We start from the raw sequence: 14468 nt of genomic DNA, 5'->3' as shown, positions 1-14468 counted from the left end.
AGTAGGCCTTCAAGAAATATGCTCAGCGAACAAATGACTCCACCATCCCAGCCTGTTCCTGGCCTGTTGACTGGGGCTCCAGAGACCAGCCAGAGAAAGGACAGGATGGCCAGCCCCACCTGCTCCCCACAGGAAGGGCTGCACCCCTCTCCCCACCTCCCCAGCAGGGGCTCAGCGGTAATCTCCTGCCCACAGATGTACAGTGTCACCTAGATACTGGAAATTGTCTCCTAGGCCCAGCCCCCTTCTCAGGCAACCCAGAGCCCCCTTCCCCGCCAAGGTTTCCATGGCAATAAATTGTAAACACAACTAAGTAGACAGCAGCTTACATCGGGGGTATCCACGGAGTGCCCCTCCAAAATCGAGGTGATTATGCTCCCCTCTGGGACACGCAAGTGTGGTTAAGAAAACCAGCTCTGGCATCACAGAGTGTTCCACTTGCCTGTGGTTTGTGTGACCTTGGCCAAGTCCTTTCCCCTCTGTGTCCAGCATCCTCATCAGGTAAAGGGAATGACACCTGGTTCCTACGTGATGTGAGGATGAACTGAATCCAAGAAAGGCCTTCAGACTGGCCCTTGATAAATGGGCACTGTTGGGGGCACTGTGGTCACAGCACAGCCCTGGGAGGTCACCTGAGACACCCTGAGGGCTGAAGGTTTTAAGGGATCTGGAGAAGGGAGTGCCACTCGAACTCAGCTTTGGCCAGCCCCGGGACTGCTGAGGAGGAAAGACAGGTCCAGAGGCAGAGCTGGCAGTGCCACCCTAGCACCAACCAGAGGAGGGAAGCCATGGCTGCCAGGCCTGGAAGAATCGTGCCCCGAGGATGCCTCTGCCCAAACCTGGGGGTCCCTCGACTCCTCTGCCCCCGGCTCCGAGCCCAGACCCGCCAGACCACCTCCCGAGAGTCCAGGGGCACCGCCCCAAGTCCTGTCCACCTGGCGAGTGTGTGCTCGTTCACTGGTACGTGTGACACACAGGCTGCATGCCGCCAGCCACAGGCCATCATCAGCCCTCAGAAGGCTTTGGTATGGCCCAGCACAACGTTCAACAGCAATAAAACTGGAAGCAGTTACTAATCATTTTCACACAATTTATCAGACTTTCATCATTTCCTAAAAAATTGGGTAATCTATAGGGCAACAAGCCACAGACAGCTGCCCCTTCCCAATGGAGCGTCACTCTCTGATGGGCCCAGCTGGCACACCCAACTGTCCCCAACCCCATGATACCTGCCCAGGGCCTGGGGACATCTGGGTATGTGACCATTTGACCGTTTTCTCTCCCACCAGAGATTAATGCCTTGGGGTCTGGGGTCACCGTGTGGGTGCCACTTAGAGAGGGGAGCCCAGCTCTGGGCTGAATCGCCCCAGGTGTTCTCACGGGAGCGCATCACTGGTCCTGCAAACCCAAGGGGCCCCGGCTTTACCATGTCCACCCCCCAAATGCCCCTCTGCTCAGGTCTAGCAGAGCTCGGCGAGGAGCACGGGGACAATGCTGCCAAGGAAGGCCACAACGAGTGAAACGGCCCCACATTCCACACGAGCTCATCCCATCCTCAAAAAAATCCTGCAAGGGACGTATGAGCACCCCACTTTGCAGATGAGGAAAATGGAAGCTTACAGGTCAAGGCAGCCCTCGGAGGAATTTGCAGTGTAGAAGGACATTCTGAAAGGGTGGCCCACGACCTAGCACTTTCCCCTGAAGATTTGGAGACACTTGCTCCACACCATGAAGGTACCCTTGGACTCAGCAAAACATCAAAACAAGCCAAATATCATCAGATTTCTTCCAAAGTAGTCAAGGGACATTCTAGTTAAATTCTACATGTCAGTGGCTCCTGATGTGACAGCAAGAGAGAAAATGATAGTGGAGACCTGGTGGACAGTCATAAAAATCGACAATGTCAAGGTACCCGCGAGGCAGAAGAGCACCATGGTGAAGTACCCTGGCTCTCGAATCACAGACCCAAGTTCAAGTCCCGGTCCTGTACTTCCTCAGCTGTGTACCCTGGGCCAGTTCACTTCCCAGCTCTGAACCTTGGCTTCCTGATTTTTTTTTTTTTTTTTTTGCGGTACAGGGGCCTCTCCCATTGCGGAGCACAGGCTCCAGACGCGCAGGCTCAGCGGCCATGGGTTACAGGCCCAGCCGCTCCGCGGCATGTGGGATCTTCCCAGACCAGGGCATGAACCAGCGTCCCCCGCATCGGCAGGCAGACTCCCAACCACTGCGCCACCAGGGAAGCCCGGCTTCCTGTTTTAAAACTGAATTAATAAAGGAAACAATCAGCAGAGTGAAAAGGCAACCTTTTCACTGGGAGAAAGTATTTGCGAACCATGTATCTGGAAAGTGGTTAATATCCAAAATACATAAGAAACTCCTTCAACTTCATAGCAAAACACACACACACACACAAAACACACAACAACAACAACCCCACAACCAAATAACCTGATTAAAACTGGGCAGAGAACTTGAATAGACAGTTCCCCAAAATAAGACAATCAAATGGCAACAGGTATATGCAAAGATGCTCAACATCGCTAATCATCAGGGAAAGGCATATCAAAACCACAACAAGGGCTTCCCTGGTGGCGCAGTGGTTGAGAGTTCGCCTGCCGATGCAGGGAACATGGGTCCGTGCCCCGGTCCGGGAGGATCCCACATGCCACGGAGCGGCTGGGCCCGTGAGCCATGGCCGCTGAGCCTGCGCGTCCGGAGCCTGTGCTCCGCAACGGGAGAGGCCACAACAGTGAGAGGCCCGCGTACCGAAAAAAAAAAAAACAAAAACCAACAAAAAAATCTGTCAAGAGGGTAGATCTCATCTTAAGTGTTCTTAGCACAATTTTAAAAAATTGAATTAATAGTATGACTATAAAGTGATAGCATTACAGTTTCTTGGAGGGATGAAACTTCTGTATCCAGACTGCGGGGGTGGTTACACGATGTAAAGTCTTGACTTCCACAGAAGAATACACCAAAAAAGGCCACTTTTATTGTATGTTAATTAAAAAGGTAAAATAAATAAATAAATAGTCATCTAAAAAAAAAGAAGCTAAAATATAGAAAAATAAATGACTAATAATCGTATCTCTCTCGTGGAGCCAGTGTGACTTTCAAGTCCAATAACATGCCCAGCACAGAGTGTAACACATCACCAGCTGAGAAACCATCAGGCATTACTAGTAAGATTCGGCTTGCCTCCTTTCCTCCTCCAGAGCAATTCGAGCCCCAGATGGCAACTCGAGAGAGAAAAGCATCACCAGCACCCAATGTTCAGGGACCTGTGACTAAAGTTTGGTAACAGCCGGGTCTCTCATCTCAAATAGGGTTTCCACCTTTTGGATAAACAGAACATTCAGTCCCTTTCAAACGGATCTTGCTTCCTGTCCAGCTGGGCTGCCCAGCAGATTCCAGAAGGAAGCATTCAAGGGGAGGATTTTACTGTCAGGTGTGTGTGCTGGTCCCCCAGGGACCCCTAGAGGCACCAGCTATGTGACCCAGCATCTCTGGGGGTCAATTTCCCTGCATGTAAAATAGGAATAATGCCCACTCAGAGGATGAGAAGATTTGTAAAGCGCCTTACGTATCCCCGAGTTCTTGGTAGTACAGGGAACCCTGAGTTCCTCCTGCCTCTCCCAGGGGTCAAGACTTTTAAAAACCAATACATGCTAGTGTTGGCAGGTTTTTTTCCCATTCTGTACTTTTCCTGCATAGACACCAATGTAATTAAGTTAACAGACCTAAATGTTAAAGTTGACAACAGACAATTAGGCTAATTACCACTTTCTTAAAGGAACAATTACAGCTGTTTCCCAAATGATATTCTGAGAAATGGTACTGGCCGCCCCATGAAGAACAAGGGTGGCTTAGATAGTAAGTTTGGCAAAAGCCGGGCTAAGGGACTCAGGTTCCTTTTGTGCAGGCCTTCTCAGAGCCTTTAGAAAGTTATACACGTGCTGTGGATCTCCAAATGGGGGACTCGTTATGGAGCGGCACAGTCTGGGAGATGCTGAGTTAGTCAATCTTACTGTACATTCAAATCACCAGGGGATCTTGCATTTCCAACAAGCTCCCAGGTGACGCTGAAGCTGCTGGTGTGGGAACCACACTTTGAAAAGCAAGGATATCCATGGGAAGGTGACGCCACCACCACTGCCCTGCCTTAGTGACAGCTTTACTAGTGAAGAACAGTCCCAGAGGGAATGTGCTTGCAGGGGGGGACAGATGGGACCAGACTCTACTCCCCAACCTCCCCTCCAAAGACCCACTCTGGCATCTGGCTGCCCCTGTGCTCTCGGCCTGATAAATACGGGTTCTCTGGATCTAGAGAGGTCTTCTCAATCTTAGCTGTACACTTGGAATCACGTGAGGACCTGTATAAAATACTGATGCCCGAGTCCCCCACCCTCAGATCCTGATTACTGGGTCTGGAGCACCACCTGAGTTTGGGGATTTTTAAAACTCCTCCAGTGATTCTAACATACAGCAGAGCTGATGTTCACTGATACAGAGGTGGTGGGTAAGCCTCACCCCAAATGCCCTCCTCACACCCTGCCTGCCTCTCCAGTGCCTGATGAAAACTCCCCAGGAGCAACTCCAAAATAAAAAATGAAAGGATTACCAGATGGGAAACAGAACTTAACGAGGCCACAGCTGGCTAAAGCCCAGTCTCAAGATAGTATGGTATCAGGAATGAATCCAAACCGCCTCAGGAGGAGAGATTTTTCCATCCCCTTCCACATCCAGACGAGAAGCTAAACATATGCTCTACACTCGAAAGCCCCAGTGGCCGGAGTGGGAAAACCTGGACCCTCCAGAATGAGATGCTCTAAATTGCTGTGAGACCATAGTGAGGGTCCTTTAAAGACAATTTCAGAATCAGGTGTCAGACCGCATGAGTCTAGTTAAAAAATAAATAAAAATATAAAGGCTGATGACTTTAAGCTTCTTAATGAGCACTACTGGGAAAGGATTAGAGATGAGAAAGCCAAGGAATCCAATTAGAGGGGGTTTCAGTTCTCTCTGAACTCGGTGAATGGAAGGGCAAAGCTTTAGAGACGAGCCTATAGGATACAAGTGGGGCTCCGGAGCACAAGCACAGCATTCCAACCCCAGTGCCTTCTGCTGACCCATCACGTCCCTTAACTCTGCTGCACTTCCACTGGCTCATCTGTAGAGTGGGATAACAACAGTGTCTGCCTTGCAGGGTTGGTGTGGGATTAAATGAGCACAGGTAAGACCCTTACCACAGTGTCAGGCACTAGTAAGTGCTCAATAAATGTGAAATGCTGGCTTGATTTTCAAATTTTTCCTCCAGTCTGTTCTTTATTTCCCTTTGGCCCTGATTTTTAAGTCTATTTATATTTTTTTATAATTTGTTGTAAAGTACGTGTTTCCGTCAACTTCCCCAAGATCTTTCTGGAATGAGGTAAGGTTGAAATACAGGCACTCACATAAGCCACTGTACTATCTGCTGAGTTCTGATTATGTGCTCAGAGCCCGCACTGGTGGTCGGGGATGACCTTGGCACAGGGAGTGAGGGGGCTGCAGGGACCCCCCCGGGGCAAGGCCGCATAGGGAGCTAAGGAAATCATACTTGATCAGAGCAATGGGCCCCACTTGACGGTTGAAACCAGAATGTGAAAAAAATCAGGTCAACTTTGGAAAGCTCCCCTGGGGTTCTAAGATCTGGGGTCTCTTGGAGATGAGAGACCACTTGGAAGGCCAGACTGAGAGGCGATGGAGGCTGAACCAAGGCGTTGCGGCAGGGCCGGCATCACAGGCGTGTGAACTGTGCAGTCGCACAGGGCCCTGTGCTCAGAGCGTGCGTCTAGGCTTAGTCTAATGCTCTGCTGTCACCGTCCTGACATTCGTAATACTTTTCCAACAAGGGGTTCTGCGTTTTCATTTTGCACTGGGCCCCGCAAATTATGCAGCCGGCTGTACCCTGCAGGGACACCTCACTTGCCCCTACATCTACCCTACAAGGTGAGGCAATGAAGATTGCCATCTTCTCCTTAAAATGAAGGAACTGAGGCTCGGAGAAGGTAAGTCAACTGTCCCAGGGCCCAGATGGTCAGTGACAGGACAGCAGCACACCCCCGGTCTTGGGGTTTCAACTCAGAGGCTGCGTCGCGGGGAGCCGGCCATCTCTGCGTGCCTGAAAGCCGCGCTCAGGCTCTCCTGGGCCTGGGCTGCAGGAAATGCCCCTACCTTCCCCCCACCCCCACCCTCGGCCTGAGCCAGAGACAGCAGGTGTTCTGGCCCTTGCCAGCCGGAACTGGGTCCGGGCAGGGCCAACGCCCGCGGAACCGAGTCACAAGGCCGGTTCCACCACTGCAAGGTCCAGGGATTAATGAAACAATGCACCAGGAGCAAAACAAACACAAGTCATCTTGGAAGGCCTCGGGTCCCACCTCTATACTCGGCCTATTCCCCACCCCCAACTACAACTGAGAGAAGAGCCCATTCAAGGAAGGAAGGGGGAAAATTAACCACCCATAGCTGAAAAAGTTCCCAGTAAAGGAAGAACTGGCACATCAAATCACAGCATGCCCTTGCCTTCCTTGACAGACTCTGAGAGACATATCCCGGGGGCGAGTGTGGCCCTGGCACTGTTCTAGGCCCTGGAGTTACAACAGTGAATGAAACAGATAAAGATCTTTGCCCTAGGGAGCTCACGTTTTCATGGGAGGAAAAAAGAGAATAAGCATGAAATAATTAAGTGAATTATACAGTGTTAGGCAACATAGGTGCTTCGATGAAATAACACAAATAATGAAAAGAGTGGCCAATATTTATTGGGTGCATACTCTGTATCTAAATGCTTTACACACACTGGCTCAGTTAATCTTCTCGACAACGGGTACTGTTCTCATCCCCATTTCACAGACAGGAAAGCACACAGGAGGTAAGGTGCACGAGGTCCCACAGGCACTAGGAAAACAAGGAGTTCTGGTAAGAAAGAGCAAGAGGTTCCTTTTTCCCCCTTCCTGATAGTGCTCTGTCTTAAGGAGAGCAAAACGATCAGGAAGCCTGGTCTTCTCCCTGGCTTCGAACTGGGAGAGGGGGGGTTCAACCAGAGCATGCCCCTCTCCATGTCCCCATGGTTTTTAAGAGATCGGACGAGGCTGTGGGACCCGCCAAGACCTCCCTTTTCTCCCACAGCGAAGGCTCTGCAGCTAACAGTCCCCAGATCGAATCCCAGCTCCACCAGCTCACCACTGCCTAGCCCTGAGCAAACGAGTCACATGTCACCCAGCTCTGCAGTGGGGCACGTGGCGGAGGGCTGAGCACGGAGCACACACTCAGTAAATGTCTGATCAATGAACACTGACGTGCGCGTACAGTGGACCCTTCCTTAGAACCTGAGACCTGGAATGAACACGTCTTAAGAAGGCTCGTCCTCCCAGGTGTGAATGGGAAGTGCTGAATCCATTCTCACTGCTCTGTGGTGGCACAAGCCTTCAAGGAAATTGATTAAAACACCTCATTAAGCTGGGGCCCCAATGGACACTCCAAACCTCCAACTCAAGGGGCACCAGGTCAGGAGCTGTGCGTGACCTGCGACCCTGGCCCATCCTTCAATCTAGGTCCCATGAGGTCCAGGGCAAGACCCTCAGCCCTCAACTTCCTCCTCCTACAATGGAAGATTAGGTGCAGGGTGAGTGAATTCTATGCCCGAAAGCAGTGACTTCCCCAATAAGGTCAAAATCACTGGAACCTACTGAATCACAAAGGGATGCGGGATGAGGGCAGGAATTATCAGCCTGGGTAAGGGGAGGCTTTATGGAACCAGGAATCAATGTGCCAGCTACAGCTCTCTCATGTCCTGAATGTTAACCGTCGGTACGAGGACTGCCCCTGAATTCCATCACAGGGGTTTTCCTTGTATGAAAATGCCCTGGGTCTGCAAACATTTGTCTGAGACCCTGGTGCCAGCCCCAGGGCTGCATGGAAGGGGCAGGCTGTTTGTGGGATGGCAATGGTGCCCAGGGCAGGCTGAGTACCACGTCAGCCAGTGCAAGAGTTCCAAGGCCAATGTTCTCTCCATGCTTACACTCCAACATGTCCACATGCCATGGGGGTCACTGCCAGGCTTTTCTCCCCAGGAAGGCTGTCGCTTTACCCTGACTTCATTCACACCTGTAGGGAGGGAAGGAGCTGGCAGGGACCGGAATCCCTATTTTGTGGATGAGGAAGTGGCCTCATGCAGAGGCTGCTTGGTCCACTAACCTCCCGCTTCTGAGCTCTGTACCCCTCCAGGCTCTGAATCAAGCTCTTCTCATGCATTCAGCCCTCACAGGTGGGACTTTATTTTTAGCCCCAATTTGCAGGTGGTGACACAGAGATACTGAGAGGGCTCAGACACTTGCCCAAGTCATCAAGCCGTGCAGCTAAGGGGAGGTCTGAACCCAAAGCCTTCGCCCCTAACTTCTAGAATATACCAAGCTGTTCAGTGGAGGAGGCAGAGCCAGGATTCTGATCCAGCTCCTCCCCACTAAAGCCCAGCTATTTTTCGGGCTATACACCACAGTGTGGCTGCCTCAGGCCAGGGCATCCCCTGGGGCTCCATACCTCAAGGGAAAGTCTGGATGTAGACCCCCCCCCCTTCCAGAAGGCCTAGCCCAACACAACGTGAACCATGAGGCGGCTGGACCCCACAAAGGGCCCATTGTGGTGACTGTAGAAAGCCAAGGGCAGATCAGGCTAGGCTCTCTGCAAAGTCCTGCCCACAGCTCCCTTACCTCCTCCCCTCCCCCATGGAGCCCCCACGCCCAGAACACAGGACCAGGACTGGCTGAGGTACAGGCCTCCGGTTCGGCCCAGTTAGGGAGAGTCTGAGCCTATGGAAACCTGAAACCCTCCAGCAGCTGTCTGGCGGGATGGGTCTGCACACCCCTGCGGATCCCTGGGGGCTCATCCGAGGTGCCCTGAACGCACCTGTCAGCTGGGGTGGGGTTCACGAGAGGAGGCTCTGTAGAGAAGACGAAGGGGATGGCTTGTTTGCTCCTAACTAGGGGAGGGAGGAAACCTGTTTCCCAGCATGGGGGGAAGGGGATGCGAGTTTGCGAGGTGTCGAGGCAGCCTGGGGAGGGGGCTCCGCGGAGGGAAGGGGCGGAGCGGCCCGAGAGGTGGGCGGCCTCGCTTCCCGCTGCACGAGGAGGCCCTCCGAGGCTCCAGCTGGCTTTGTGTGCTGCATGGGGGCCAGCCCGGCGTCCCCGAGGGCCTGCCGAGGCGTGCACAGGGCGAAGGGCCGCTTTTGCGTTCCAGGCGGGAGGGGTCCGCGGCGTGCTCAAGCATCCTCCGCGCCCGCGGAGGGGGCTCCCCGGTGGCCGGGGTAGCCATACTCACCTCCTGAAGTCAAAGGGCATCGTGCCGCCGCCGCCGCTGCCGCCGGGGGTGGGAGCCCTGCAGGCCAGGTGGGCCGCGGCGCCGCGTGGGTCCCAGCCCGCTGCCAACGCCTCCGCCGGCCGCCCCGCCCCCGCCGGCCGCCCCCAGCCCTCTACACTCGCCGCTGCCTCCGGCCGCCGGGAAGTGACGCTCCGCGCAGCCCATTGGGCGCCGCCACCGCCCCCGGCCGCCCCTTCCGCCGCCCTGTTAAAGGGGCCCGGGGGCCTGAGGGCCTGGGGGCCTAAGGGGCTGGGGGCTGGGGGCTGGGGGCTGGGAGGGGGAGGGGCTGGCCTTGGTGGGCGCGCGATGGGGGTCGAGGCTTGCAGAGGAAGGGAGCACCCAAAGACTCCCGCGTTCATTCCTTCCAAGCCCCCGCACTGTGTTTTCCATCACTTTCTCTCTGTGTGACCTTGAGCAAACCCCTCTGCCTCTCCGAGCCTCCTCTGTTGTTTTGCGTTTGTAAAACAGTTTCCTTGGGTTGTGAAAATTAAATGGAATGGTCCAGATGTGGGCTACACACAGCGTCTAACTCTGAGTAAAGGGCCTGATACTCTGAAAGAAAGGAGGAAAGCAGGCAGGCCTAGATTTGTAGAGGGGACCCACCACGTCCCTGCTGTGCCTCTCTGGGGAAGATGCTTGGCTCCTCTGAGCCCACACCCCTTTCCACGGCTGCACAAAGAGGATGATGACACTTACTGGAGGAGCTTTTTCCTGGGGATCAAATGAGAAAGTTGGGAGACTGCTTAGTGTGATGCCTGGCACCTAGTAAGGGCTCGTCACCTGAAGCTATTGTGGTTGGCCTGGTAGCTCTACCTCTCTGCTTGCATCTTTCATTTGTGGTTCATTCTGATGGTATTCACCGGGCCGGCTCCGAGCCCGGTCTATTCAGGACAGCAGACTAAGACCTGCCTTGTGACTTGGCCCACCGGGGACCTCTCCTGAGCCTTAGTTTCCTTCTGCGAAATTCACAGGTCATCAGCTTCTCCTTCCGGGATTGCTGGGTTAGAGGAGTTGGTAGTTGTAACACAACACCCAGGTAGAGGATACTCATTCTGAACTTTCCCTCTATGGTTGGCCCCACCTCCAAGGTTGTGGTAACAAAGAGCTTGAAAAACCCCAGGGGAGGAAGGTGGGGGCTCGTGTTCAAAAAGCAGGGCCAGCAGGCAGTTGCCTCATCTATAAATAGGGGGAAATGGTGGTACCTATTCCTCTGGGAGAATTCAGAATGCACGGTGCCAGTTCCGGTCCGGTGTAGAGCGTGGGCAGTGAACCAAGCTCTTCCCCTGGACCACACACCCAGTTGGCTCTCCTTCCCTTTGCCCTCCAGCATTCCCTTTTCATTCATTCATTCAACAAGGGGCCTGGCACTCTTGGGAGAGAGAGGGAAATCTCAGCCAGAACTCAAAACCTGGGGGCAGCAAGAAGGTTGAAGGGGCCTGGGGTAGCCACTGAGCCCAAAGGACTGTTTGTTGGCCCAGGCCTGTGCAGGAGGGGAGTCATGGAGTGGTGGGAATTTGACCACGAGCCCTCCCTCTCAAAATGTGGTCCACAGTCTGCTGGTGGTCCACAGACCAACTGCTTAGGCACCATGGGGCAAATTCTCAGCCCCAGCCCAGACCTACTGAACCAAGTGTGCGTTTCGCCTGATCTCCAAGCGATTCACTAGCACATTTAAGTTTGAGAGGTGCTGCGATGAAGGACCTTGCTTTGGTGGGATGCGGGGGACGGGGGGGCTTTTGCATTTGCTCTTTCTTGAGCATGTTCCTATCTCTGCCTTGCACCTTGCTATATGGACAGAGAATGTGCATGTCTCCCAATAGATTCTCACTTTCTTCATAACTGTTAACTATAGTAACAGAGCCCATACTCTGGAGTCGTACTGCATGGGATCACATTCTAGCCTGTCCGCTTACTAACTTATTTTACTTCTGTACCTCAGTTTCCTCATCTGTAAAATTGGGGCAATAATAGTACCATCCTCATAGATCTGTTGTGAGGATGAAATGTGTTGATGAGTGTCAAGGACTTAGGACAGTGCCCGGCACAGAGTAAATGCAAGAGAGGGTTGACTATTGGTTGCTTTTTTGCATGATGATGGAGCTCCGAGTTTTTGGCTGGGCATATGAGTGTGTTCAAAATGAGAGTTGTATTTCCCAGCTTCTCTTGCAGCTAGGTGTGGCCATGTGACTAAGTTCTGGCCATTGAGATGTAAAGGGAAGCATCTTGCGGCTGCTTCAGGGATCATTGGTGGATATTATCCACTGTGTCCTTTTGTCCATCTGGCTGCCCAGGATGTGGATGCCACCATCCTGACCCATGTGTTGAAGGCCATGCAGAGCAGAGCAACAAGATAGAAGGAGCCTGGGTCCCTGCCACTGAATGGCACAGTGCCTGTTCTCAAATACCTCCCCAGACTTCTAAGCAAGAGAGAAATAAACATGTCTTGTTTAAGCTACTGTTATTCTGGATTTTCAGACACTTACACCTGAACCTAATACTAATACACCTGCCCAGCCTGGTTAATTTCTTGGCTTGGTTCAACTACCATGTACAGAGTAGGCCAGGTCCCCCATTATATGCTCACATGCCACCCGTAGGTTTTTTGGGGGGAGAATTTGTCACAGTTTGTGAAGAGATTATTAATTGGCTAGTGTCTACCTCCCCATGTTGACTGGAAGTTCTCCATGGAGGATGGATGTCTGTTTGCTCACCGTCTTATCCCAGCATCCAACCACAGCCTGCACATGGGGGGTGGGGGGACAATAACTATGTATCAAAGGCCGAATGGAGGTTTTCCAGAGGTTGCCACAGAATAGACAGGATGGGGAGGGGGCACATCAACAAGGATCTCTGTGGGGACACTTGAGGTCTGTAAGCAGACCAAGCTGCCAGTCCCAGATGGCCCATCAGCCCAAAAGACAGCGTGAGATAGAACTAAGGAAATCAGATGTTGTGTTACAGTAAATGGGAAAGCTCTGGATCTCTTTGACCAAGGGACTGACTTACTAAAAGGTGAGTTTTAGGATTACTAATCTTCCAGGACCCTATAGCAGCCAGCCTCCAGCCTCCAGTGGTTGATATTACCATGCCCTGTATAATCACCTCCCACGTTGCAAAGCGCCAAGCTGGGTAACCAACAGGACACTGCGGAGATGACAGCATATGACTCTTCAGGCTAGGTAGCAAGGGCATTGAGGCTTCTGCTTAGGCTCTCCTGAGTCACTTGCTCTGGAGGAAACCAGCTTCTGTGTCATAAAGATACTCAAGCATGGTTAGAGACAGGTCCAAGTGGCAAAGAACTGAGGCCTCCTGCCAACAGCCATGTGAGTGAGCCATCCTGGAAATGGATCCTCAGCCCCGATAAATCTTCAAAGCTGCAGCTCCAGACCACAACTTAACTACAGCCTCATGAGAAACCCTGATCCAGAACCACTCAATTAAGCTGCTCCTGAATTCCTGACTCTTAGAAACTATGTGAGGTAATAAATGTTTATTTTATGCTACTAAGTTGTGGGTATTCAGTTACACAGTGTAGATAGTTAATAAAGACTCCGTCCCCATTTGCTGTTCTACCAGCACCTTCTCCCTGTCTTCCTCCACCTCGCTCCCATATGGCTTAGTGAAATGGTAAAGCACTGCAGTCAGACGACTCTCTAGCTGGGAGACATGCACACATTGCTTAACTAGCTGGCTGTCTGAGTATGAAATGAAGGATAATAATACCTTACCTGTGGCAGGTAGCCTCTAACATGGTCATCCCAATTAATCTACCTCCTCATATTCAAACCCTTGTGTAATCTCCTTCCTTAGAGTGTAGGCTGAACTTACTCACTTCTAATGAACAGAAGATGGCAGATGCGATGGCATGTCGCACCTAAGACTAAGATATAGAAAGATAGCGGCTTCTGTCTCGGACACTCTTGCTGTTCCTCAGATCAATCGCTCTGGGCAAGCCAGCTGCCATGTGGAGAGGCCCACGTGAGAAAGCTCACAGTGAATCTTTTGGGACCTCACAACGGCCACGTGAATGAACTTGGAAGTGGATCCCTCAGCCTCAGTTGAGCCTTGAGATGACTGCAGCCCTGGCCAACAACTTGACTGCAACCTCCTGGGAGACCTTGACCCAGAGGCATCCAGCTGAGCTGCATCTGGATCCTGCAAGATGACAAATGTTTGTTGTTTTAAGCCAGTAAGTTTGGGGTGATTTGTTAGGCAGCAACAGATAACAAATACATGGCCCTAAAAGCTTGCTGTAAAGATGAAGCAACAGGTACAGGGCCTGGCATAGAGCAGGTGCGAATTAAATGCTTGCTGAATGAATCAATTGATAAACACATGAACGTTCTATAGTGTAGAATGTTCCCTGGATCCAAATGCTCACTGGTCTCCACCCCCTCCTGCCAAACACGTCACCGAAAGTTGTTTGAAGCAGGGAAACGGCCAGGTCAGATTTGTTTTTCTGTAATAGGAGCCTGGTTTGTGTTCCAGGGGTGGGGCTGGTTCAGCTGTGGTCTGGATGAAGAGATTAAGAAATTATAGTCCTTTGTCGGCTCAGAGAGGTCTTGAGGGTAACTTGGGCCTCGTAGCAGGGCCTCAGAACAAACAACTCTCCTTTCTTGTTCCACTAAGTCTCCTGGCCAACTTAGAAGACACCCATTCATCCACCCATTCAATGATTATAAGTTATTCACTGGGCACCTCTTTATGACAGGTCCTCTGGAACATGACACACTCCTGTTTTTAAGGGGCAGGGCGGCGGGGGGGTGGGTTGGTGTAAGCAAAAGTGTGGTACCATTACAAAAAATCAGGGTGAGGGGCACCAGTTCCTTGTGCAGGTGCAGTTCTGTGGTAAGTGCAGTGGTAGTGGCAGCACTAGAGGTTCTGGGAGGCCAGGAGGGGGTCCCTAATTCCACCCATGGGGATGAAACTGGTCTGAACTCTTTCAGTTCAAGATGACTGAGATCATTTCAAATCAACACACACCACCTAAGGCCAAAAAAAAGAGAGAGAGAAAGAGAGAAAAAAAGAAAGAGAGAGAGAGAAAGAGGAAGGAAGGAAGGAAGGGAGGGAGGGAG

At 52.1% G+C, this 14468-nt stretch overlaps 1 protein-coding gene across 1 annotated transcript in view; it reads right to left on the bottom strand.

Moving 5' to 3' along the window:
- ERGIC1 (endoplasmic reticulum-golgi intermediate compartment 1) overlaps positions 1-9472 on the bottom strand; it is a 106204-nt gene extending 96732 nt beyond the window's left edge. The window contains exon 1 of the mRNA XM_082650481.1: positions 9355-9472. Within this exon, the coding sequence (XP_082506607.1) occupies positions 9355-9374 (20 nt within the window). The 5' untranslated portion in view covers positions 9375-9472. The remainder of the gene's footprint in view (positions 1-9354) is intronic.
- Between the last annotated feature and the right edge of the window lie 4996 nt (positions 9473-14468).

Source organism: Grampus griseus, assembly GCF_964374135.1.
Source record: "Grampus griseus genome assembly, chromosome: 3".
NCBI lineage: Eukaryota > Metazoa > Chordata > Mammalia > Artiodactyla > Delphinidae > Grampus > Grampus griseus.
Note: the sequence above shows the minus strand (reverse complement) of the source record. Positions and strands in the feature narration are given on the sequence as shown.